This window comes from Anomaloglossus baeobatrachus, chromosome 3, assembly GCF_048569485.1.
Source record: "Anomaloglossus baeobatrachus isolate aAnoBae1 chromosome 3, aAnoBae1.hap1, whole genome shotgun sequence".
Lineage (NCBI taxonomy): Eukaryota > Metazoa > Chordata > Amphibia > Anura > Aromobatidae > Anomaloglossus > Anomaloglossus baeobatrachus.
Genome location: NC_134355.1, coordinates 28,098,407 through 28,125,747, shown reverse-complemented (window position 1 = coordinate 28,125,747; position 27,341 = coordinate 28,098,407). Strand labels below are relative to the sequence as shown.

The 27,341-nt window shown below is 49.0% G+C and overlaps 1 protein-coding gene across 2 annotated transcripts in view; it reads left to right on the top strand.

Annotated features, from left to right (window-relative positions):
* The first annotated feature begins 462 nt into the window (after positions 1–462).
* Positions 463–27,341, top strand: part of SUSD4 (sushi domain containing 4) — a 154,015-nt gene continuing 127,136 nt past the window's right edge. The window contains exons 1-2 of one of the 2 annotated variants that reach the window (XM_075339091.1): positions 463–631; positions 944–1,109. In XM_075339091.1, coding sequence (XP_075195206.1) covers positions 977–1,109 — 133 coding nt within the window. In that variant the 5' untranslated portion in view covers positions 463–631; positions 944–976. Of the gene's footprint in view, positions 632–675; positions 866–943; positions 1,110–27,341 lie in introns of those variants that run through there. The other variant, XM_075339092.1, reaches the window with a different exon arrangement.

Here is a 27,341-nt window from a genome sequence, read left to right as displayed (position 1 = left end):
CAATGCTCTGCAGCTTGTATAAATGTATGTAATGCGATGCTCTGCAGTTTGTATAAATGTATGTAATGCAATGCTCTGCAGCTTGTATAAATGTATGTAATGCGATGCTCTGCAGTTTGTATAAATGTATGTATTGCAATGCTCTGCAGCTTGTATAAATGTATGTAATGCAATGCTCTGCAGATTATCTCAATGTATGTAATGCAATGCTCTGCAGCTTATATAAATGTATGTAATGCAATGCTCTGCAGCTTGTATAAATGTATGTAATGCAATGCTCTGCAGCTTGTATAAATGTATGTAATGCAATGCTCTGCAGTTTGTATAAATGTATGTATTGCAATGCTCTGCAGTTTGTATAAATGTATGTATTGCAATGCTCTGCAGCTTGTACACGATGCACACAGGCTCACATTGTGTATCATTACCATGGCATACATGTGTCGCCCGCAGCCATATCCAGCACCTGCACGATGTAGGCGGCACATCAGGACCCTGGAGAGCGACCTGCCTGCGCGCTCCCGCGCTAACAAGAGTCCGGGGGCGCGCCTGGCAGGTGAACCTCAGCACAATATGTGGCAGCCGTAGAGGAGGGGGAGACTGTCAGGAGCCCAGTCCTGTGCCGGTGCAGGTAAGAGGGGGGGCTGGGCTGAGCCTGCTGCATGCCAGGCTGTGGTGCTGGAGGGGTTAACCTCCCAGTGTCCCCAGTCTTCCCCTTGACCTTATCAGGATGCAATATCCATACAGAGGAGGGCAAAGCCATGCATGCCTGATCAGCGCGAGGAGGCTCAGCAGCTCCGAGCACCCTGTGCACAGAGAGCCGGGCTGCAGTGCACCTCTGCCCAATCTGGAGGCTCCTTAACCAGTGAGTGTCCGGCTGCACATGTGTGGGGGGATCATCATGCACCAATGCAGAAGCTGCTAATCCCTGTGTGCTCTGCAGGTCTCTTGCCTGGATGCCTCAGCTCCATGAAAGATGTGTTATGGAATGAGAGGAGGATGGAGAGCAGCAGATCCATTCCAGGGTCATCGGCGACCACAGGCGGTGCTGGCCCTGCTCCTCTGGGTCCAGGTCTCCCTCTGCTTCGGTCCAGTGCAGCTGTCAGTGGGTAAGTGACGGACCAGCGTCTGAATGTGGCCAAAGCCTATGGTGGCAGCGGCTGAGACCAGGTACATGGCTGCTCTGGGGGCGCTCAGCACATGGGGACAGGACGTTCCTCCACTGCTTGTCAGATTACAGTGCCGGGGTGACACCAGGGAGCAATAGATAGAAATGAAGAGTACAGAGTATGGAGAGAGGATAACCTGCAGGTACAGATGATGGCAGGTGATGGTGAAGAGTATGGAGAGAGGATAACCTGCAGGTACAGATGATGGCAGGTGATGGTGAAGAGTATGGAGAGAGGATAACCTGCAGGTACAGATGATGGCAGGTGATGGTGAAGAGTACAGAGTATGGAGAGAGGATAACCTGCAGGTACAGGTGATGGCAGGTGATGGTGAAGAGTATGGAGAGAGGATAACCTGCAGGTACAGATGATGGCAGGTGATGGTGAAGAGTATGGAGAGAGGATAACCTGCAGGTACAGATGATGGCAGGTGATGGTGAAGAGTACAGAGTATGGAGAGAGGATAACCTGCAGGTACAGGTGATGGCAGGTGATGGTGAAGAGTATGGAGAGAGGATAACCTGCAGGTACAGGTGATGGCAGGTGATGGTGAAGAGCACAGAATATGGAGAGAGGATAACCTGCAGGTACAGATGATGGCAGGTGATGGTGAAGAGTATGGAGAGAGGATAACCTGCAGGTACAGGTGATGGCAGGTGATGGTGAAGAGTACAGAGTATGGAGAGAGGATAACCTGCAGGTACAGATGATGGCAGGTGATGGTGAAGAGTATGGAGAGAGGATAACCTGCAGGTACAGGTGATGGCAGGTGATGGTGAAGAGTACAGAGTATGGAGAGAGGATAACCTGCAGGTACAGATGATGGCAGGTGATGGTGAAGAGTATGGAGAGAGGATAACCTGCAGGTACAGATGATGGCAGGTGATGGTGAAGAGTATGGAGAGAGGATAACCTGCAGGTACAGATGATGGCAGGTGATGGTGAAGAGTACAGAGTATGGAGAGAGGATAACCTGCAGGTACAGGTGATGGCAGGTGATGGTGAAGAACACAGAGTATGGAGAGAGGATAACCTGCAGGTACAGATGATGGCAGGTGATGGTGAAGAGTATGGAGAGAGGATAACCTGCAGGTACAGGTGATGGCAGGTGATGGTGAAGAGTACAGAGTATGGAGAGAGGATAACCTGCAGGTACAGATGATGGCAGGTGATGGTGAAGAGTATGGAGAGAGGATAACCTGCAGGTACAGGTGATGGCAGGTGATGGTGAAGAGTATGGAGAGAGGATAACGTGCAGGTACAGATGATGGCAGGTGATGGTGAAGAGTATGGAGAGAGGATAACCTGCAGGTACAGATGATGGCAGGTGATGATGAAGAGTATGGAGAGAGGATAACCTGCAGGTACAGATGATGGCAGGTGATGGTAACGAGTATGGAGAGAGGATAACCTGCAGGTACAGATGATGGCAGGTGATGGTGAAGAGTATGGAGAGAGGATAACCTGCAGGTACAGATGATGGCAGATGATGGTGAAGAGTATGGAGAGAGGATAATCTGCAGGTACAGATGATGGCAGGTGATGGTGAAGAGTATGGAGAGAGGATAACCTGCAGGTACAGGTGATGGCAGGTGATGGTGAAGAGTATGGAGAGAGGATAATCTGCAGGTACAGATGATGGCAGGTGATGGTGAAGAGTATGGAGAGAGGATAACCTGCAGGTACAGATGATGGCAGGTGATGGTGAAGAGTACAGAGTATGGAGAGAGGATAACCTGCAGGTACAGGTGATGGCAGGTGATGGTGAAGAACACAGAGTATGGAGAGAGGATAACCTGCAGGTACAGATGATGGCAGGTGATGGTGAAGAGTATGGAGAGAGGATAACCTGCAGGTACAGGTGATGGCAGGTGATGGTGAAGAGTACAGAGTATGGAGAGAGGATAACCTGCAGGTACAGATGATGGCAGGTGATGGTGAAGAGTATGGAGAGAGGATAACCTGCAGGTACAGGTGATGGCAGGTGATGGTGAAGAGTATGGAGAGAGGATAACGTGCAGGTACAGATGATGGCAGGTGATGGTGAAGAGTATGGAGAGAGGATAACCTGCAGGTACAGATGATGGCAGGTGATGATGAAGAGTATGGAGAGAGGATAACCTGCAGGTACAGATGATGGCAGGTGATGGTAACGAGTATGGAGAGAGGATAACCTGCAGGTACAGATGATGGCAGGTGATGGTGAAGAGTATGGAGAGAGGATAACCTGCAGGTACAGATGATGGCAGATGATGGTGAAGAGTATAGAGAGAGGATAACCTGCAGGTACAGATGATGGCAGGTGATGGTGAAGAGTATGGAGAGAGGATAACCTGCAGGTACAGATGATGGCAGGTGATGGTGAAGAGTATGGAGAGAGGATAACCTGCAGGTACAGATGATGGCAGATGATGGTGAAGAGTATAGAGAGAGGATAACCTGCAGGTACAGATGATGGCAGGTGATGGTGAAGAGTATGGAGAGAGGATAACCTGCAGGTACAGATGATGGCAGGTGATGGTGAAGAGTATGGAGAGAGGATAACCTGCAGGTACAGATGATGGCAGGTGATGGTGAAGAGTATGGAGAGAGGATAACCTGCAGGTACAGATGATGGCAGGTGATGGTGAAGAGTATGGAGAGAGGATAACCTGCAGGTACAGATGATGGCAGGTGATGGTGAAGAGTATGGAGAGAGGATAACCTGCAGGTACAGATGATGGCAGGTGATGGTGAAGAGTATGGAGAGAGGATAACCTGCAGGTACAGATGATGGCAGGTGATGGTGAAGAGTATGGAGAGAGGATAACCTGCAGGTACAGATGATGGCAGATGATGGTGAAGAGTACAGAGTATGGAGAGAGGATAACCTGCAGGTACAGATGATGGCAGGTGATGGTGAAGAGTATGGAGAGAGGATAACCTGCAGGTACAGATGATGGCAGGTGATGGTGAAGAGTATGGAGAGAGGATAACCTGCAGGTACAGATGATTGCAGGTGATGTGTACATATCCTTTGCTATTGTGTTCTGGGGTCATGTAGTAAAGTAAGATGTGAGATACCTGGGTGAGGACAGCATAGAGGTAAGCTCAGTGTCTGATCAGTGGTCTCTGGTTATTACGAGTATGTATTAATTATAATGTAACACTACACAGCTTCTCATGTCACCTAATACCGTACTACCGCCTGGTGTCTCAGTAAGCGACATGCTGTCCATATTATACTTATTTATTGCATCTATCTATCTATCTATCTATCTATCCCTCTATCTATCTATCTATCTATCTATCTATCTATCTATCTATCTATCTATCTATCTCTCCATCCCTCCATCCATCTATCTATCTATCTATCTATCTATCTATCTATCTATCCCTCTATCTATCTCTCTATCTATCCCTCTATCTATCTATCTATCTATCTATCCCTCTATCTATCTATCCCTCTATCTATCTATCTATCCCTCTATCTATCTATCTATCATCTATCTATCTATCTATGTATCCCTCTATCTAGCTATCCCTCTATCTATCTATCTCTCTATCTATCCCTCTATCTATCTATCTATCCCTCTATCTATCTATCTATCTATCTATCTATCTATCTGTCAGAAAAAAAGTTTCAGCTACACACTGAAATGCCAAAGTTTTCAACTACTAAAAAAGATCTAATAAAAATGTAAGATGTTTTGCATATAAAAATGGCCATTTTCATACCTGCCCAGTAGCCACATCACGGCAATCTCATTATACTGGGTCCTATTCTTTCTTTCTGCCTCTAACTGTTTGGGCGAAGATAGACCCACTACTAAATAATAAAAGCACCTGGGGCTAATGGGGAAGGGGATGGGGGTTTAGGTGCATAGTCAGTCAAATGGACTATCTATCTATCCCTCTATCTATCTATCTATCTATCTATCTATCTATCTATCAATCATCTATCTATCTATCCCTCTATCTATCCATCTATCTATCTATCCCTCTATCTATCCCTCTATTTATCTATCCCTCTATCTATCTATCTATCTATCTATCTATCTATCTATCTATCTATCTATCTATCTATCCCTCTATCTATCTATCTAACATCTATCTATCCCTCTATCTATCTATCCCTCTATCTATCTATCTATCCCTCTATCTATCTAACATCTATCTATCCCTCTATCTATCTATCTATCCCTCCCTCTATCTATCTATCTATCTATCTATCTATCTATCTATCTATCTATCTATCCCTCTATCTATCTATCTATCTATCCCTCTATCTATCTATCTATCTATCTATCTATCTATCTATCCCTCTATCTATCTATCTATCTATCTATCTATCCCTCTATCTATCCCTCTATCTATCTATCTCTCTATCTATCTATCTATCCCTCTATCTATCTATCTATCATCTATCTATCCCTCTATCTATCTATCTATCTATCTATCTATCTATCTATCTATCCATCTATTCCCTCTATCTATCTATCTATCTATCTATCCATCTATCTATCCCTCTATCTATCTATCTCTCTATCTATCTATCTATCCCTCTATCTATCTATCTATCAATCATCTATCTATCCCTCTATCTATCTATCTATCTATCTATCTATCAATCATCTATCTATCCCTCTATCTATCTAGTGGTAGCTGTTGAGAAAATAAGCTATTAGGGTACGCGTCCACCATCGTGACACGTTGCGATCTAGACTCAGAGTGGCTTCAGGATCAGGGTTCTTGGCGCAGCGTTTTTTCGCTCTGTTCTCCCGCTGAGAACACTCGTGTCTCCACAACCATAAATTGACATGCTGCAGCTCGGAAAACCGCAGCCACATGTCAGTTTACGCTGCGGGAAAAAGAAGCACCGTGGACATGAGATTTGTAAATATCATCCACTGTGCTTGTACTGTACAACGCAGCGTTCGGATGCAGGGAAAGGATGCTGCGTCCAAAACGCTACTATTCCTGATTTTGGGCATGCACCCTTATGTGGTTTCCATTGGAATCAGTGGCATTTAATGGTAGATCAGTGGATACTAAAACCCTTCTTGATGGGGGTCCTTAACAATGAGTGTGTCGATGAGTGGATGTGCACACTACAGGTATAGAGCCGGATCCAGAGCTGTAGTATATGTCCAGCTCCGGAGCTGTGGTATATGTTTGACTCCGCAGCTGTGGTATATGTCTGACTCCAGAGTTGTTGTATATGTCTGACTCCGGAGCTGTGGTATATGTCGGGCTCTGGAGCTGTGGTATATGTCTAACTCCAGAGCTGTGATATATGTCTGACTCCAGAGCTGTGATATATGTCTGACTCCGGAGCTGTGGTATATGTCTGCCTCCGGAGCTGTGGTATATGTCTGCCTCCGGAGCTGTGGTATATGTCTGACTCCGGAGCTGTGGTATATGTGGGGCTTTGAAGCTGTGGTATATGTCTGACTCTGGAGCTGCGGTATATGTCTGACTCCAGTGCTGTGGTATATGTCTGACTCCGGAGCTGTGGTATATGTCTGACTTCGGAGCTGTGGTATATGTCGGGCTTTGGAGCTGTGGTATATGTCTGACTCTGGAGCTGTGGTAAATGTCTGACTCCGGAGCTATGGTATATGTCTGACTCCGGAGCTGTGTTATATGTCTGACTCCAGTGCTGTGGTATATGTCTGACTCCGGAGCTGTGGTATATGTCTGATTCCGGAGCTGTGGTATATGTCTGACTCCGGAGCTGTGGTATATGTCTGACTCCGGAGCTGTGGTATATGTCTGACTCCGGAGCTGTGGTATATGTCTGACTCCGCAGCTGTGGTATATGTCTGACTCCAGAGTTCGAGCTGTGGTATATGTCTGATTCCGGAGCTGTGGTATATGTCTGACTCTGGAGCTGTGGTATATGTCTGACTCCGGAGCTGTGGTATATGTCTGACCCCAGAGCTGTGGTAAATAGATATGACTTCGGAGCTGTATTATATGTCTGACTCCGAAGCTGTGGTATATGTCTGACTCCAGAGCTGTGGTATATGTCTGACTCCGGAGCTGTGGTATATGTCTGACTCCGGAGTTGTGTTATAAGTCTGACTCCTGAGCTGTGGTATATGTCTGACTCCGGAACTATGGTATATGTCTGACTCCGGAGCTGTGGTATATGTCTGACTCCGGAGCTGTGGTATATGTCTGACTCCGGAGCTGCATTATATGTCTGACTCCTGAGCTGTGGTATATGTCTGACTCCGGAGCTGTGGTATATATTTGACTTCGGAGCTGTGGTATATGTCTGACTTCGGAGCTGTGGTATATGTCTGACTCCAGAGCTGTGTTATATGTCTGACTCCGGAGCTGTGGCATATGTCTGCCTCCGGAGCGGTTGTATATGTCTTACTCCGAAGCTGTGGTATATGTCTGACTCCGGAGCTGTGGTATATGTCTGACTTCGGAGCTCTGGTATATGTCGGTCTTTGAAGCTGTGGTATATGTCTGACTCTGGAGCTGTGGTATATGTCTGACTCCAGTGCTGTGGTATATGTTTGACTCCGGAGCTGTGGTATATGTCTGACTTCGGAGCTGTGTTATATGTCTGACTCCTGAGCTGTGGTATATGTCTGACTCCGGAACTATGGTATATGTCTGACTCCGGAGCTGTGGTATATGTCTGACTCCGGAGCTGTGGTATATGTCTGACTCCGGAGCTGCATTATATGTCTGACTCCTGAGCTGTGGTATATGTCTGACTCCGGAGCTGTGGCATATGTCTGCCTCCGGAGCGGTTGTATATGTCTTACTCCGAAGCTGTGGTATATGTCTGACTCCGGAGCTGTGGTACATGTCTGACTTCGGAGCTCTGGTATATGTCGGTCTTTGAAGCTGTGGTATATGTCTGACTCTGGCGCTGTGGTATATGTCTGACTCCAGTGCTGTGGTATATGTCTGACTCCGGAGCTGTGGTATATGTCTGACTTTGGAGCTGTGGTATATGTCGGGCTTTGGAGCTGTGGTATATGTCTGACTCTGGAGCTGTGTTATATGTCTGACTCCAGAGCTGTGGTATATGTCTGACTCCGGAGCTGTGGTATATGTCTGACTCCGCAGCTGTGGTATATGTCGGGCTCTGGAGCTGTGGTATATGTCTGACTCCAGAGCTGTGTTATATGTCTGACTCCGGAGCTGTGGTACATGTCTGCCTCCGGAGCTGTTGTATATGTCTTACTCCGAAGCTGTGGTATATGTCTGATTCCGGAGCTGTGGTATATGTCTGACTTCGGAGCTCTGGTATATGTCGGGCTTTGAAGCTGTGGTATATGTCTGACTCTGGAGCTGTGGTATATGTCTGACTCCAGTGCTGTGGTATATGTCTGACTCCGGAGCTGTGGTATATGTCTGACTTCGGAGCTGTGGTATATGTCGGGCTTTGGAGCTGTGGTATATGTCTGACTCTGGAGCTGTGGTATATGTCTGACTCCAGAGCTGTGGTATATATCTGACTCCAGAGCTGTGGTATATGTCTGACTCCGGAGCTGAGGTATATGTCTGACTCCGGAGCTGTAGTATATGTCTGACTCCGGAGCTGTGGTATATGTCAGGCTCCGGAGCTGTGGTATATGTCTGACTCCGGAGCTGTGGTATATTTCGGGCTCTGGAGCTGTGGTATATGTCTAACTCCAGAGCTGTGGTATATGTCTGACTCCGGAGCTGTGGTATATGTCGGACTCTGGAGCTGTAGTATATGTCTGACTCCGGAGCTGTGGTATATGTCTGACTCCGGAGCTGTGGTATATGTCTGACACCGGAGCTGTAGTATATGTCTGACTCCGGAGCTGTGGTATATGTCGGGCTCTGGAGCTGTGGTATATGTCTAACTCCAGAGCTGTGGTATATGTCTGACTCTGGAGCTACGGTATATGTCTGACTCCGGAGCTGTGGTTTATGTCTGACTCCGGAGCTGTGGTATATGTCTGTCTCTGGAGCTGTGGTATATGTCTGACTCTGGAGCTACGGTATATGTCGGGCTCTGGAGCTACGGTATATGTCTGACTCCGGAGCTGTGGTATATGTCTGACTCCGGAGCTGTGGTATATGTCTGACTCTGGAGCTACGGTATATGACTGACTCCGGAGCTGTGGTATATGTCGGGCTCTGGAGCTGTGGTATATGTCTGACTCTGGAGCTACGGTATATGTCTGACTCCGGAGCTGTGGTATATGTCGGGCTCTGGAGCTGTGGTATATGTCTGACTCCGGAGCTGTGGTATATGTCTGACTCCGGAGCTGTGGTATATGTCTGACTCCGGAGCTACGGTATATGACTGACTCCGGAGCTGTGGTATATGTCGGGTTCTGGAGCTGTGGTATATGTCTGACTCCGGAGCTGTGGTATATGACTGACTCCGGAGCTGTGGTATATGTCTGACTCCGGAGCTGTGGTATATGTCTGACTCCGGAGCTGTGGTATATGTCTGACTCCGGAGCTGTGGTATATGTCTGACTCTGGAGCTACGGTATATGTCTGACTCCGGAGCTGTGGTATATGTCGGGCTCTGGAGCTGTGGTATATGTCTGACTCCGGAGCTGTGGTATATGTCTGACTCCGGAGCTGTGGTATATGTCTGACTCCGGAGCTACGGTATATGACTGACTCCGGAGCTGTGGTATATGTCGGGTTCTGGAGCTGTGGTATATGTCTGACTCCGGAGCTGTGGTATATGTCTGACTCCGGAGCTGTGGTATATGTCGGGCTCTGGAGCTGTGGTATATGTCTGACTCCGGAGCTGTGGTATATGTCTGACTCCGGAGCTGTGGTATATGTCGGGTTCTGGAGCTGTGGTATATGTATGACTCCGGAGCTGTGGTATATGTCTGGCACCCAAGTTTAACTATGGAGATTAGGGCTAGTTGTCATCTTAGCAGTGTAATCTCTTAGCTGTTGCTGAAATGGGGAGGAAACCATTAAATGACAAATTCAATGCTTCTATAGGGTATTTCTATGGCTAATTATTGTACGTAATGGTTACAGTATCAGATATATTTTATCTATTTTCCCGGCTTTTATATTTAGTTGATGTGTGTGAGCAAAAATTACTTAGGCCCCAGTAATATGGCATTGTTGCCTATAGCAACCAATCAGAACTCAGCTTTCATTTCAGATTCTGCTGTTGAAATATGAAAGCTGAGGTCTGATTGGTTGCTATGGACAACCAAAACAGTTGATAAACGAGGCCTAATTGATTTTTGATAAAATACATCCCTTTAATCTGAAAATAAACGTTATATGATGCTCTATTTTATCTGCTTTTACCCCATTTGTGTCCTGTTTGTATTGTACATCAGTCCCCTTCAACTAAATGCAGCTGAGCTTCAATACCAGACACAACCGATGGGCAAGAATGGGGCCATTTCTGGCCAAAAAAACCTGCCAGGCCTTGTTCTTTAATGCTCCTATTTAAACCTTCATTCATGTTCACGATAACATGTACACAGCCCCAGTGTTTTATACTGTGAGTATTTCCTGGGATTTTCCTTGTAACACATCAAATGATTTATTGAGTCGCTAATTAAAAAACAGTGTGAGGAACGTCTGCAGAACGTGATGAGTTTCCTCCTGGTGCTTTCCATAGGGAGGCCCTCAGGTCGGTGTGTAATGCAGAGTATGGCCGCCTGTCAACTAACAGGTGTGATCTCAATGAATGAATAAATGAACTCATAGTGATCCGATCGTGTACTGACTACTGGATGTCTCAGGAAGAATGCAAATGATAACCACTGAGCAGCCAGAACATTAAAATCACTGACAGGTGACGCGAGTAACATGGTATGAGAGATCAGTCAGATTTTGCATCTAATCTGTTAGAACTAGAAACATGACCGATCGTCAGGATGTGAGTGACACTGACGAGACAAAATTTAATGATGGACTTCGAGAATGTCCAAAATGCCTGGCCTTGTGGGATTTTCCTATTATACAGCAGATCTTGTGGGGAGTTCCCAGTATAAATCTGATCTTGTGGGGTGTTCCCAGTATACAGCAGGTCTTTTGGGATGTTCCAGGTATATGTTGGGTCTTGTAGGCTGTTCCTGGCATACAGCAGGTCTTGTAAGGTTTTTCTGGTGTACAGCAGATCTTTTGGGGTGTTCCCAGGATATGGCAGGTCTTTTGGGGTGTTCCAATTACATAGTAGGTCTTGTGGGGTGTTCTCAGTATACAGCAGATCTTGTGGGGTGTTATTGGTATATGGCAGGTCTTATGGGGTGTTCTCAGTATACAGCAGATCTTGTGGGGTGTTATTGGTATATGGCAGGTCTTGTGGGGTGTTCTCAGTATACAGCAGATCTTGCGGGGTGTTATTGGTATATGGCAGGTCTTGTGGGGTGTTCTCAGTATACAGCAGATCTTGTGGGGTGTTATTGGTATATGGCAGGTCTTGTGGGGTGTTCTCAGTATACAGCAGATCTTGCGGGGTGTTATTGGTATATGGCAGGTCTTGTGGGGTGTTCTTAGTGTGGCGCCCCTGACCTGGTCAGGCACCACTGAGTACTGCACCCATGCTGGGGACAGTACAATACAGGTAATCCAGAAGGCTGACAGGGGTGTGGAACACAGGCGCATAGCGATCAGGTCTCACACATGTACCCATGAGAGGACCCCTGGGGATCCCAGGAGGGGGCAAAGCCTATACCTCCACTGGAATAGTGGCAGGGGGTTAAAAGCCTCCATCTCCTCTCAAGGGGTGTGGTGGAGAGTCTGGTTGCTAGGTGGCGTAGGCAAGAACAGGAGAGGAGGAGCAGTGAGTCAGTTAGAGCAGAGAACTCCAGAGGGCTCAGTGAGGAGCAGACCTGTGGGGCTGATGCTGTCTAACAGCGCCCGCGCAGTGACTACAGACGGGGGAGAACGGTCAACTAGGAGTGCTGCCTGAAAGCCAGCTTCAGCTAGAGAGTGCACGGAGTGGGAAGTAAGGAGACTTCTAGAGAGCACCAGGCCCAACCGGGCGGCAGATCCCGAAGCGAGGATAGATTCACCTTTCCCTGCTAAACCTGCCGGTGTGGGGCTCTTACAGCCCACACCACAACAACCAAAAGCCGCAGCCACGTAACCGCAAGTAGGGCCCATAGGTCACAGGAGGCAAGAGGCTGGAGTGGCCTGGCCCGGGGAACAAGCACATGGCACAACAAGAAGGGGAGAGAGGCTTGGAGCATCTTCCCTGGGTGACCCCCATAGGGACTCAAAGTCGGGGTCACCCCAAACCACCAAGGGCTAAGGAAGGCGAGTTTGTAGTCACCCTCATACAGTCAGCCGGAAGGATACCTGGTTCCCACCTGGTTCATCCCAGCTACGCCCGGGTTACTCACCCTGCCACCTGAAGTGAGTAAAAACCCTGAAAGACACTCTGCCTGTGTGTGGTCATTCTGCGACTTGTGGTACTACAGCTTTACAAAGGGCCCTGGGGCTTGCCTCACTCTCAGGAGGCTACTACACCCGACTGCACCCACCATCAGCCCCAGGTGCCTCCTAATCTGCAGTGGCGGTCCCCTCTGACCGCAAATCTGAGAGTGGCGTCACGATCAAAACTGAAGATTCCCTACCTGTGACCAGCACCAGCTACGTGGAGTCCCTGAAGGTATGCACTGATACAACACCTGCGGGGCTTCACATCTGGCGTCACGAACAGGATAAGGACTAGACCTGTCCAGACAGGTGACCATGTGCCTGGGCGGTCCGCTTGAAAAATTGGAAGCGCCGCCATATTGCCACCATGAAAAGCGCGCTGAAAAACAACAGCAGCCCGCGCTGGAAGAAGTTACCGCCCACGAAGAGGTGTGGCTACCCAGAGATCCCCTGCAGGGTTCTGACCTTGCCAGCTATGAGAGTGGAAGCGTCGAGAGACGGCGGGAAGGAAAGGAAGCCACAAGCCTGCTGCTGGGAGAGGAGCTGCTGAAAGAGGCAGAGCAGAAACTGGACAGCTTGTTACAGGAGGCAGCGAAGAGTCCACTGCTGGGAGACCGTGCAGAAGACGGCGCAGAAGAAATGGCGTCTGACCGCAGGAACCCAGAACCAGGCTCCGCTGCCTGGTGGTACCGAGAGCTGGCCCAGTTTTGCAACCGGCTGGAGACCCGGGTCGTGGAGCAGATTCGGGAGGAACGGATGGAACTGCAGGAGATGACCGCGGCGGTTCGGGCCTATGAAGGGAGAGCTGCGCGCCGGGTGTCAGGCGGGACGGCGACGACGCAGACCCCAGTGCTACCAACAACGGGTGAGTCGAATGATGCCCCGGCCCGCGCAAGTGCCCCGACCCCTGCTGCCACGTCCGCGGTCCCTGAAGAGGCGTCCGGTGCGGCGACGCTGAAGCAGGCCGCAGCCACGCCAGGTGCGGCCCTCCAAGCCCCAGCGGCTGCAGCGATGCCCTGCTCGGCCCACCAAGACCCAGTCCCTGCAGCGATGCCCTGCCCGGCCCGCCAAGACCAGGCCGCCGCCATACAGGGCGCGGCCCGCCAAGCCCAGACTGCTGCAGCGACGTCCAGCCCAGCCTGCACAGAGCCCCCTGCAACAGCGACACTGATCCAGGCCGCCGCCATGCCGGGCGCGGCCCGCCAAGACCAGGCCGCCGCCATGCCGGGCGCGGCCCGCCAAGACCAGGCCGCCGCCATGCCAGGCGCGGCCCGCCAAGACCAGGCCGCCGCCATGCCAGGCGCGGCCCGCCAAGACCAGGCCGCCGCCATACAGGGCGCGGCCCGCCAAGACCAGGCCGCCGCCATACAGGGCGCGGCCCGCCAAGACCAGGCCGCCGCCATACAGGGCGCGGCCCGCCAAGACCAGGCCGCCGCCATACAGGGCGCGGCCCGCCAAGAAAAGGCTACCTCAGCATTTACCCCGGCCTGTAAGGCCAGAGCAGACACCGCTCCCCGGTCCACAGAGGTTCCTGATAGGCAGCCCACGGTGGGTGAAGACCCTGCATATTGGCAGATGAGGGCTGACCTGGAGGCCAAATTTCCACAATGGTTGGTGAGCCAGTACATACCCCCTCCGCATACCCCAAAGAGTCTCCTGCTAACTCCTGCAGCAGCTACACCAAGGAGTCCCTCACCTGGGCCGGCCGAAGAGCATCCATCCCCGGCACTGCCACAGCTGGAGTGCCAGGAAGAACTAAGGGGGAGAGGAGGCCAGGAAGCAGAAGGGTTGACTCCGACTCCAGTGTCACCAGTAGCAGTTGTGTATTCAGAGCCGGAAATGCTGCCATACTCCCGCTGGGACGAGGAGGACCTGACCCCCTCTGCAGAAGAAGAGCTGCCTAAGAGCTTCACCTGGGAGCCCACAGGCATGGATCCAGCCCGCAAGACACGGCGCAGAAGAACACAGTTTGCTCCAGCACCACAGTCTCCTGAACAGAGAGCAGTCACCGCCAGAGACCTAAAGGAGAAGCGTTTGTTGAGAGAGTCCAAAGCCCAGGCTAGAGGACCCCTGTGTTATGGCGTAGTGGAAGACTTTAATCTGAAAAGCGGCTATGGATTCATTGTAGCACCAGGAATAAAAGAAGGGATATTTGTAAACCGCAGAGATGTGAACGCTCATCTGCCAAGAGGACACCCTTGCAGAAATCTAAAGATGGGAGATTCCGTTCAGTTCACCCTGCATCAAGGCGAAAGAGGATTGTATGCTCTGGACGTAACGCTATGTCCCAACAAACCCTACAGCCATCCCCTGCAACAAGAAAGACAAGAAAGACAAGAAAGACAAGAAAGACAAGAAAGACAAGAAAGACAAGAAAGACAAGAAAGACAAGATAGAGATAAAGAACCAGATGTAGAAACAGATGAAGACAGAGACAAAGAGCAAGAAAGTCACAGGTGCCAGTGCCCAACGTGCCCTCGCCCTAGTGGAAAAGAGGAGTAAAAAGTAAAGTAAAGGAAAGTAAGAAGTTACTGTTTTGACCAGTTTTGACAAGTTTTGTTTGCAACGTTAAAGAAATGCGCCCACAAAAACTATTGTGAGAAATAAACTTAAGGCTATGAACTTGCTATAGCCACAAACTCTCGCAGTGTAAATAGTTACACCAGTGGCACCACCACCAGGGCCAGCCTGTTTAGGGGCTTGGCTCGTCTGCAACCAGGGGGGCCCGTCCGTAGAAAAGGGCCTTGGCTCACCTGCGACCAGAGAGCACGCCTGTTTATGGGGCCTTGGCTCACCACCACAAAGAGGGTACCTGGTCAGTACCAACTGTGGAGGCCGCCTCTGCATCCTGCCAGAAGAGGCTGAAGGCGCGGATCCACCAGGCCAGGTATACCCTGAAACCACCAGCCCATGAAAGCCGCCTCTACATCCTGCCAGAAGTGGCTGAAGTCGCGGCCAACGGGAGAGGAAGATTGGAGGAAAGGTCTGGGGAAACGGATGGCCCAGACCTGGTTACCAACAGGACCGGTGACCTGCCTCCTGAGAGGGTTTTGGGTGGGTTAACGGACTTGTGGGTGGAGGGTGGTGATGTCTGATACCTGGTGGTTTTAAAAATGTTTTACATGTTTTAATGTTTTATGCATTTTAAAATGTTGTCTTGCAGCCCGAGGACGTGCTGGTGATAACTAAGGGGGAATGTGGCGCCCCTGACCTGGTCAGGCACCACTGAGTACTGCACCCATGCTGGGGACAGTACAATACAGGTAATCCAGAAGGCTGACAGGGGTGTGGAACACAGGCGCATAGCGATCAGGTCTCACACATGTACCCATGAGAGGACCCCTGGGGATCCCAGGAGGGGGCAAAGCCTATACCTCCACTGGAATAGTGGCAGGGGGTTAAAAGCCTCCATCTCCTCTCAAGGGGTGTGGTGGAGAGTCTGGTTGCTAGGTGGCGTAGGCAAGAACAGGAGAGGAGGAGCAGTGAGTCAGTTAGAGCAGAGAACTCCAGAGGGCTCAGTGAGGAGCAGACCTGTGGGGCTGATGCTGTCTAACAGCGCCCGCGCAGTGACTACAGACGGGGGAGAACGGTCAACTAGGAGTGCTGCCTGAAAGCCAGCTTCAGCTAGAGAGTGCACGGAGTGGGAAGTAAGGAGACTTCTAGAGAGCACCAGGCCCAACCGGGCGGCAGATCCCGAAGCGAGGATAGATTCACCTTTCCCTGCTAAACCTGCCGGTGTGGGGCTCTTACAGCCCACACCACAACAACCAAAAGCCGCAGCCACGTAACCGCAAGTAGGGCCCATAGGTCACAGGAGGCAAGAGGCTGGAGTGGCCTGGCCCGGGGAACAAGCACATGGCACAACAAGAAGGGGAGAGAGGCTTGGAGCATCTTCCCTGGGTGACCCCCATAGGGACTCAAAGTCGGGGTCACCCCAAACCACCAAGGGCTAAGGAAGGCGAGTTTGTAGTCACCCTCATACAGTCAGCCGGAAGGATACCTGGTTCCCACCTGGTTCATCCCAGCTACGCCCGGGTTACTCACCCTGCCACCTGAAGTGAGTAAAAACCCTGAAAGACACTCTGCCTGTGTGTGGTCATTCTGCGACTTGTGGTACTACAGCTTTACAAAGGGCCCTGGGGCTTGCCTCACTCTCAGGAGGCTACTACACCCGACTGCACCCACCATCAGCCCCAGGTGCCTCCTAATCTGCAGTGGCGGTCCCCTCTGACCGCAAATCTGAGAGTGGCGTCACGATCAAAACTGAAGATTCCCTACCTGTGACCAGCACCAGCTACGTGGAGTCCCTGAAGGTATGCACTGATACAACACCTGCGGGGCTTCACATTAGTATACGGCAAGTCTTGTGGGGTGTTCCCAGTATAAATCTGATCTTGTGGGTAGTTCCCAGTATAAATCTGTTCTTGTGGGGTGTTCTCAGTATACAGGGGGTTTTGTAGGCTTTTCCCAGTATAAATCTGTTCTTGTGGGGTGTTCCCAGTATAATGCAGGTCTTGTGGGGTGTTCCCAGTATACATTGGGTCTTGTAGGCTGTATCTGGCATATGGCAGGTCTTGTGAGGTTTTCCTGGTGTACAGCAGATCTTTTGGGATTTTACCAGAATATGTCAGGTCTTGTGGACTGTTCCCAGTACACAGCAGGTGTTGTGGGGTTTTCCCAGTACACGACATGTCTTGTGTAGTGTTCCCAGTATAGGGCAGTTCTTGAGGGGTGTTCCCTTTATACAGCAGATCTTGTAGGCTGTTCCACGTATACGGTAGGTCTTTTAGAGTGTTCCTGGTATATGAAAGGTCATGTTGACAGTTTCTAGTAATTGGCAAGTCTTGTTGGGTATTACCGGTATACAGCAGGTCTTGTAGAGAGGTTCCTGGTATCTGACAGGTCTTGTGGGGTGTTGCCAGTATACCGCAGGTCTTGTGGGGTGTTCCTGGTATACAGCACGTCTTGTAGAGAGGTTCCTGGTATCTGAAGGTCTTGTAGGGTGTTCCCGGTATACAGCAGGTCTTGTAGAGAGGTTCCTGGTATCTGACAGGGCTTGTGGGGTGTTGCCAGTATACCGCAGGTCTTGTGGGGTGTTCCTGGTATACAGCACGTCTTGTAGAGAGGTTCCTGGTATCTGAAGGTCTTGTGGGGTGTTCCCGGTATACAGCAGGTCTTGTAGAGAGGTTCCTGGTATCTGACAGGGCTTGTGGGGTGTTGCCAGTATACCGCAGGTCTTGTGGGGTGTTCCTGGTATACAGCACGTCTTGTAGAGAGGTTCCTGGTATCTGACAGGGCTTGTGGGGTGTTTCCCAGTATACGGCACGTCTTGTGGGGTGTTCCTGGTATACAGCAGGTCTTGTGGGGTGTTCCTAGCATCTGACAGGTGTTGTGGGGTGTTCCCAGTATACGGCAGGTCTTGTGGGGGGTGTTCCTGGTATACGGCAGGTCTTGTGGGGTGTTCCTGGTATGTAGCAGGTCTTGTTGGTTGATCCCAGCATGTATTGGTTAGTACCTACTAAACGTTGTACTAGGAAAGAAACCTAGTGAATTGCTGACATTGTTATGGGCGCCTGGACACTGATGTTTGTGGGAAGTGAATATTCTTCTGTTGCTCCTAATGCTAATTTCCTTCCTGCCTGCTGATTGCCTCCATATCGCTATGATGGATGGTGTTACCCTTTATATTATGCTCTTTGATATTCTCCTGTTTTGTCCTTTTGTGGTAATATATTATGAGGTTTGTGTGGACGATTCAGTCCCTGCAGCATTTTATAGAGTATTTCCGGGCAGCTCGTCTGTAGCGTGGGCCTGGCTGCTCCGTCTCCTGCACCGGCTGATGTTTGCCTCTCGAGCCGTGCCACAGTCTGATAACGCCACGTTTGATAATTAGCAGGAGGGAATCTCCTTCTTACATTAATCTTCATGGAGTTAATTTCCTTCTTCTGCCTCTGAACTGTCGCTGCAGAGCAGATCGCTGCCAATTAGTGGGAAAACCTAATGATGAAAAACTGCCAAATTCTGCAAAAGGTTGGAGGATCAGCAAAATGATAAGGGGATGAAACAGCAGAGTAAAAACAACTATCAGCTTCTGCCTGTGGTCCCCGGGCTGCAGGGTGCACTTACAGTCATTGCCGAAAGTGTTATTTCCTTTTTATATATATGTACACAGTGTATGTATATATATATATATACAGTATACAGTATATATTTTGTTATACACGTTTATTTCCTTTGTGTGTTTTGGAACTATACAAAAAAGAGAAAATAGGCAAATTGGACATAATTTCACACAAAAAAAACAAAAATGGGCCGGACAAAATTGTCATCTTTCCAAAATAGTGGGTAAATAACTTTATTTCAGGCATGTGATGGTCTTTCAAACTCTCCTGTTGCAAGTAACATGTGTGGGCAGTAGGAAAATCACACCTGAAACCAGATAAAAAGGAGAGAAGTTGACTCAATATTTGCATTGTGTGTCTGTGTGAATCACACGAAGTATGCAGAAAGGAAAGAGGTGAAGAGAACTGTCTGAGGACATGAGAACCTAAATTGTTGAGAAATATCTACAATCTTAAGGATCACAAATCCATCTCCAGAGATCTTGATGTTCCTTTGTCCACGGTGCACAACATTAATCAATAAGTTTACAATACAAACCATGACAAAAATTGGTCAAAGGTTGAAATACAGGATAGTCCGGATGGTGGATAAGCTCCAGTCAAGTTCCAAAGAAATTCAAGCTGTCCTGCAGGCTCAGGGGCATCAGTGTCAGTGCAAACTATCCGTCCACATTTGAAGGAAATGAAATGAAATGGAGGATGTTTTCTGTCTTTTCGCATGGTATTAAATCCTGACGATAGAGGGGGAGGACTACGCGGAAGATCATGTCACGGTGCCTCCAGATAATTATCAGTGGTCACCTTCACAATAACACCGCCAGCTGTTGAGTGCTGCTATAATATTAGCTAGGACAACGTGTCCTATGGAAACAGTATAGTAACATACGACAGATACATAGGAGCAAATGGGTTCTGTCCTGCTGAGGATTGCTGCACATAACAAAGAACACATTTTACCCCTTTTGCGTTGCAAGATTTTGCCTCCTACAGCCCCATCATAGTAGGGTCTATTTGTGCTAGCTCTTCAACCCCCTTCAGATGACCCTTTCAACAATTTTCCATCCAATGTTTGCAAGCAATGTAGATCCGCAAAAGAGGGGAGTCCTGCCAGAAGGTCTTCATGGCAGCCGCATGGACCAGCTATATGTTCACATGCCCATGCTATAAGTATGGACTAAGGGCTCACATGCCTTCGGGTTTGGCACGCTGCCTATGGATAGGCCATGCCTGTTCTCTAGGGGTAGGGATAATCTTCTCACATCTGTTGTGCCTTCATTTCGACCTTTTGCTACAGATTATCGGTGGGACGGAAGGAACCAACCTAGAACATTATCTACAAGGACATTTTTGGTTTGGGTCCTCTTTTCTCTAAGTACTTTTCTGCCTATACACAGCATTCTGTAAGGCTCATCTACTGGCAAGGTGTATATTCCTGTGGCACGTGGGTGGCACTGGATATGCAAAGCATGTAGCTGAGGATACATATGATGTTGTTGGCACTGTTACTGTGCAGCATGTGATGATACTGTATTTGGGAGCTCTGTGGCTTTTCTATATGGTAGCCTGGACTTACTACCATACAAGATGCTGCGGTGGTCTCTCGATTTGTGTCTGGCACTGTTAGGGGACGGCGAAACCACCTTGAAAATTTGACGGTGCACTGCGTTTACTGCCCCTCTGAAGGTTAGGGCAGAATGTGGCCACGTTTTACTGCTCCTTACAACTGTGCCACAATACACTTGATGGTTACAGATCACACATGGTGACACAACTTGATGGTTGCGGACTACATTGGGTGGCACATTGAACTTGATAGTTATGAAGATAACACAGCACACTTCCAATTCTACTGTCACAGAGAATGGGGACGGCGCAGGGGACAGGGGCTGATAGACTGGCCCTCAGGCTAGGGGTCCCTAGCTATCCCTTATCTCAGAGTTACTTCTGAAGGTGAGGTTATCTGAGCCCTGCTCTTGACCAGCCATGATCTTATATCCCCCAAGGGTGGGCCAGGACAGGAGTGTGATAACACCAACAGAGATAGACAAACAGGGGAAACCAAAACTCTGTCTCACAGCATTCTCACAGGTATAAGACAATAAAGGAATAAGAGGAAAATAAGAGCAGGTAGGAAACAACACCAAGCGCAAAGCAACACAATCACCAGCAGGACTGGGACTCAGCAGCGCACAGACCAACACAGCATAAGACTATAGTCGGCGTGGGAAAACAGATTACACCATCTCAGAAAGGCGATGAGTAAATGTGATAGGTTTCCAACAACTTGTGATCCTAAACGTAACCAGCAGGCTAGTAGAGTTTAACTCTTGCTAGCCTGATCATTAATGAGCACACACAGCTGGTCAATGCCCGAGCCTGTGTAATTCAGAAACACTAGAGAAAGCATAGTGTGGAGTGTCAGAATATATAGTGTGACCAGCGTCTGATGCCGTCATGACACTTGGTGAGGGTTGAACAAAACTCTGTGTGACATCTACTGGGACTACCGGGACTAAAAGAAGATGCACAAATTCACTGAATTAAATCCAAACTGTGCCCAATTGACCAGTGTGAGTCCCTGAGAGGCTTTGTCCTGTTTTATCCTGCTCCGTAATAGACACTTTTTATATTTCTTGCCTATGCCTCCATGGTTCCTTATTATAGATATGCCGCGAAAACCAGACATGTCCATAGTCTGACATTTTACTTGGGTTTGTGCTCAACGGATATGTGGTTTTCTTAGGTAAAATGTACATTCTTGGACTTAATTTTATATTCTGGAAGTTAAGCAGCTTTGTAAACACATTGCATTACTTCTTCTTGATATCATCCCGATATTCAGAGCAGTAATTTCACAACACCTGGAAAGTCTCAGATTAGAAACCTCTACTTTATGCATAATTGCCTCCCGTAATTGGGGAGCGATCTCCGAGTCTCCTGGCAAAGCAAGCAAACGGCTGCCAGCAGCTGCCACGAGAGGCGGCCATTTATTCCAATAGGAGCTGATCTGCCATACTCAGGAGCGGCCACTACACCGCCAGATGGAGCTGAGTGTAAGGACAACGAGCGGGATTAGTGGACCCACTAGACCACAGGGGGGACTCGGGCTTACCCCTTGATGGAAGGGGCTTAACTAAGTGCCCACTGCGAGGTATATGTCAGGTATCTCTCCTAGGGCAGTGATCGGGACTTTGGCAGCTGACCCCTGGGATAGGTGACGGACTCAGGTACAGGCAGGATGACTGAGGCAGGTTGTAAGGACAGGTATGGTGGGCACGGACAGGTACAGGTAGGTATGGGAAGGCAGACTCCGGTACAGGTGACTAACAAAGGGGTAATGGGACTTGATAGCAAGCTAGACAGACTGGAATACTGACTAACTGAATGTGTTGTGCAGGCACATTCCCTAATGGGAGGGTGCCTTAAATACGCAGTGCCTCTCAACCATAGGCTGAGAGGCATTTCTGGAAAATTGTGCGCACGTTCGCCCTAGGTGCACTGTCGGGTTTTATAGGGCCTGGGAGGGGTGGAAAACAGGAGAACATGTAGAGAACAGGACCCGGTCAGGGCGGTGAGTAAGTTGGCGTCCCTGCAAGGACGCCGGCGCTACACTGAGCTGTTCCAGCTTGATACATTCTTTACATCCAGCCGCCACCATGGCAGGTAACAACTGATCGGTTTGGGTGCCGGGTGTTGGACCTCTACCGATCTGATATTGATGACCTCTGCCATAGATAGGGCATCAGGATTTTAGTCCTGTTGCTGCTAAATGGGGGCCACTTTTATTGTCATTATAAGTTGTATCCCCTAGTTAGGAATGTAATTGAGCTCCGTTTTTTTGGACTCTTACTAGTGAAGTATGGCATTAAGACTTTGAGTCATGGAGTGAGTGCGATGAGCGTTTATCAGTGTAAACCATATCCTATTGCTCGGCGCATTGTTCGTTCCTCTGTCGGGCTCTGTGTTATGACAGGGAACGCCTGCAGCAGATTCATCCAAGTGGGTTAAGTGCAGATTACTATGACGTACATATGAGCTAGATCCACAATGTAGAGGGATGAAAAATGGCACATTATAAAATATAAATCTACGTGTAAACAGGTCCCATTCTCATAGAAATCCACTGGTTTCATAAGGTGCAGCTATCTAGTGTTTTATGTAAACAGTGTAGAACTGCATGGTTTTGATGCAATTATACCCCACAATAAGTTAAAAATGTTGTTGGTGCACAAAGGAGTCTAATATGTCCAGGAAATGTCCCAGTTCTCCTGCAATTCACTCCTTTTCAGTGAGTAGTTCCTCTTCATCGGCATTCTGCCAGCACTATAGGTGCTGAAACGTCTTTCTGCAATGGTCAAGTGATTGGTTTATGCTGAAACGAACTCTCTTCTCTGTTATGATTGGAAACAGTTTGCCAAACAAGAGGGAAGGAGCAGAGAAGCGAAAGTCCCACTTCCTATAAAGAGACAAGAACTCGCCCTCACTTCCTGTATAAATAAAGATCTGCCTCTACTTCCTGCAAAGCGACAAAGTCCCATGCCCACTTCCTGTAGAGACAAAAACCTGCCTCCACTTTCCATCAGAAGAGTTCTGCCCCCACTTCCTGTAGCAAACAAAGATCAGCCTCACTTCATGTAGAGACAAAGACTCACTCCTACTTCCTGTAGAGAGACAATGAACTGCCTCACTTCCTGTAGAGAGACAAAGACCTGCCTCTCTTCCTGTAGAGAGACAAAGACCTGCCTCTCTTCCTGTAGAGAGACAAAGACCTGCATCACTTACTGTAGAGAGACAAAGACCTGCCTCTCTTCCTGTAGAGAGACAAAGACCTGCATCACTTACTGTAGAGAGACAAAGACCTGCCTCTCTTCCTGTAGAGAGACAAAGACCTGCATCACTTACTGTAGAGAGATAAAGACCTGCCTCACTTCCTGTAGAGAGATAAGGACCTCCCTCACTTACTGTAGAGAGATAAGGACCTGCCTCACTTCCTGTAGAGAGATAAAGACCTGCCTCACTTCCTGTAGAGAGATAAAGACCTGCATCACTTACTGTAGAGAGATAAAGACCTGCCTCACTTCCTGTAGAGAGATAAAGACCTGCCTCACTTCATGTAGAGAGATAAAGACCTGCCTCACTTACTGTAGAGAGATAAGGACCTGCCTCACTTCCAATAGAGAGACAAAGACCTGCCTCACTTCCAATAGAGAGATAAAGACCTGCCTCACTTCCAATAGAGAGACAAAGACCTGCCTCACATCCAATAGAGAGACAAAGACATGCCTCACTTAGGGGTACTTTACACGCTGCGAAATCGCTACCGATATATCGTCGGGGTCACGTCGTTAGTGACGCACATCCGGCGCCGGTAGCGACATCGCAGCATGTAATACAAATGAGCGACGATTGTAGAGACAAAGACCTGCCTCATTTACTGTAGAGACAAAGTCCCACCACCACTTCCTGTAGAGAGACAAAATCGCACACCCTCACTTACTGTAGCAAGACAGAATCCTACCCCCACTTCTTGTAGAGACAAAGTGGCGCTCTACTTCCGGTACAGAGATAAAGTCCAACCCCCACTTCCTGTACAAGGACTAAGTCCCACCCCAACTTCCTGTACAGAGACAAAATCCCACTCTAGTTCCTGTAGAGAGACAAAATCCTACCCCCACTTCCTGTAGAGGCAAAGTTGCACTCTACTTCCTGTACAGAGACAAAGTCCCACCCCTTTTTCTTGTAGAGAAAGTCCCACCTCCACTTCCTGTAGAGAGATAAAATTCCACCCCACTTCCTGTAGAGAGATAAAGTTCCACCCCCACTTCCTGAAGAGAGATAAAGTCCCACCTCCACTTCCTGTAGAGAGATAAAGTTCCACCCCCACTTCCTATGGAGAGACAAAGTCCAAACCCCGCTTCCTGTTCAAGGACTAAGTCCCATCCCCACTTCCTGTAGAGAGACAAAGTCCCACCTCTACTTCCTATGAAGACAAAGTCCCGCCCCCACTTACTGTAGAGAAATAAAGCCCCGCCCCCACTTCCTGTAGAATGACAAAGTCCTGCCCTCACTTCCTGTAGAGTGACAAAGTCTCGCCCCCACTTACTGTAGAGAGATAAAGTCCCGCCCCCACTTACTGTAGAGAGATAAAGTCCCACCCCCACTTACTGTAGAGAGATAAAGTCCCGCGCCCACTTACTGTAGAGTGACAAAGTCCCGCCCCCACTTCCTGAAGAGAGATAAAATCCCACCTCCACTTCCTATGGAGACAAAGTCCCACCCACACTTACTGTAGAGAGATAAAGCCCCACCCCCACTTCCTTTAGAGTGAAAATGTTCCTCCCCCACTTCCTGTAGAGTGACAATGTTCCTCCCCCACTTCCTGTAGAGTGACAATGTTCCTCCCCCACTTCCTGTAGAGTGACAATGTTCCTCCCCCACTTCCTGTAGAGTGACAATGTTCCTCCCCCACTTCCTGTAGAGTGACAATGTTCCTCCCCCACTTCCTGTAGAGTGACAATGTTCCTCCCCCACTTCCTGTAGAGTGACAATGTTTCTCCCCCACTTCCTGTAGAGGGACAATGTTCCTCCCCCACTTCCTGTAGAGTGACAATGTTTCTCCCCCACTTCCTGTAGAGTGACAATGTTCCTCCCCCACTTCCTGTAGAGTGACAATGTTCCTCCCCCACTTCCTGTAGAGGGACAATGTTCCTCCCCCACTTCCTGTAGAGTGACAATGTTTCTCCCCCACTTCCTGTAGAGTGACAATGTTCCTCCCCCACTTCCTGTAGAGTGACAATGTTCCTCCCCCACTTCCTGTAGAGTGACAATGTTCATCCCCCACTTCCTGTAGAGTGACAATGTTCCTCCCCCACTTCCTGTAGAGTGACAATGTTCCTCCCCCACTTCCTGTAGAGTGACAATGTTCTTCCCCCACTTCCTGTAGAGTGACAATGTTCCTCCCCCATTTCCTGTAGAGTGACAATGTTCCTCCCCCACTTCCTTTAGAGTGAAAATGTTCCTCCCCCACTTCCTGTAGAGTGACAATGCCCCCCCCCCACTTCCTGTAGAGTGACAATGTTCCTCCCCCACTTCCTGTAGAGTGACAATGTTCCTCCCCCACTTCCTGTAGAGTGACAATGTTCCTCCCCCACTTCCTGTAGAGTGACAATGTTCCTCCCCCACTTCCTGTAGAGTGACCCTCCCCCACTTCCTGTAGAGTGACAATGTTCCTCCACCACTTCCTGTAGAGTGACAATGTTCCTCCCCCACTTCCTGTAGAGTGACAATGTTCCTTCCCCACTTCCTGTAGAGGGACAATGTTCCTCCCCCACTTCCTGTAGAGTGACAATGTTCTTCCCCCACTTCCTGTAGAGGGACAATGTTCCTCCCCCACTTCCTGTGATCCTCCTCGGTGTCTGCTGGTATACAGATTACACTTGGCTACAGGCAGTGCACAGCAAATTACACAAATGGGAGACCCCTAGAGGCAGACACTTTGGAATGATGTTTCTGGGATAAAACAACATAATTATTGAACTTCCAAATGCAAGTGGACAGAAATGAGCCGCAATCATGGCGGAGCCCCTGGATGAAAGAGGCGCTGTTTCTTTTTTTCTAATTGCAGAAAAAAGCAAAATGGAAATCTTAGGATCCCTTAGCAAAAGTTGAATTTACCCCCCCCCCCCTCTAAAATAAGTAGTTGGGTACTTACAGTTATCGTCCTAAATTATACTGCCCCTGTTGTGAACCTGTGGCCTCGTGGCTTAGAGCAGCCATATATTCTGCTTCCACTTTAAAGGGGTTTTCCAGGACTTCCCAAAATGTTGGCAATGGAAAGGGATCACTATGAAATAAAGAAGTGTTACTTATCACTCCACTCCCAAACTGCTGAGCTGGTGTCCTCCAGGAAAAGTGGTGACGTCACATCCATCAGTCACGTGACTGCTGAGGCTACGGATTGGCTGCAGGGTCAGGTGACTGATGGACGTGACGTCACCACTTCCGGTTCCTCTCTAAAGAGGCGGGGGATTTCAGAAGTAGGTGACACTTTTTTCTATTTTATACTTATCCCTTCTTTGTGCATGGAAACTCCCTTGATGTACCATGGTGAGTGTTTGTGTCGTGCGGTGTTCAGTGTTTCACTCGTTGGATATCATGGCGGTGTCAGACTCTGTTCACACTGCAGAGTCTGACAAACAGCCTGTGATCCCTTAGTTGCACAGCCTGTCATGGGTGTCGGCTGGTTCTGGCTTCATTGCTCTCCAGTACAGCAGGAGTTAATTCCTGCTGGCTTGTGATTATATGCTGGGAGCTCAGGCTGCTGATCACCAGCTAACTTCACCCTTTATAAGGTTCTGGGGCTGAGTGCCGGATATAGCTTTGCTTCCACGGTTCCTGTAGCTATTCTGTCCTGTGGTGATCTATAAGTTGTGTGTTTCTTTCCTACCCCTTTTGCTTTACTCCCCAGTTCACGTACTGTACCTCCTTGCAGTTTGAGTGCAGTGTATGCAAGTCTTCGTTTACCCTTGTCTGTGCCTATGTGTGGGGTTTTGGTTACTGGGTTTCCTGCCCGCTACCAGGTTTGGGGGGAGTAGTAACAGGGCTCGGATAGGAGACAGGGTCACGATGGGGGCTCGATCCTGGCTACCATCAAGCCTACCTCCGTGATAAGGGACAGCGCAGGTACCCC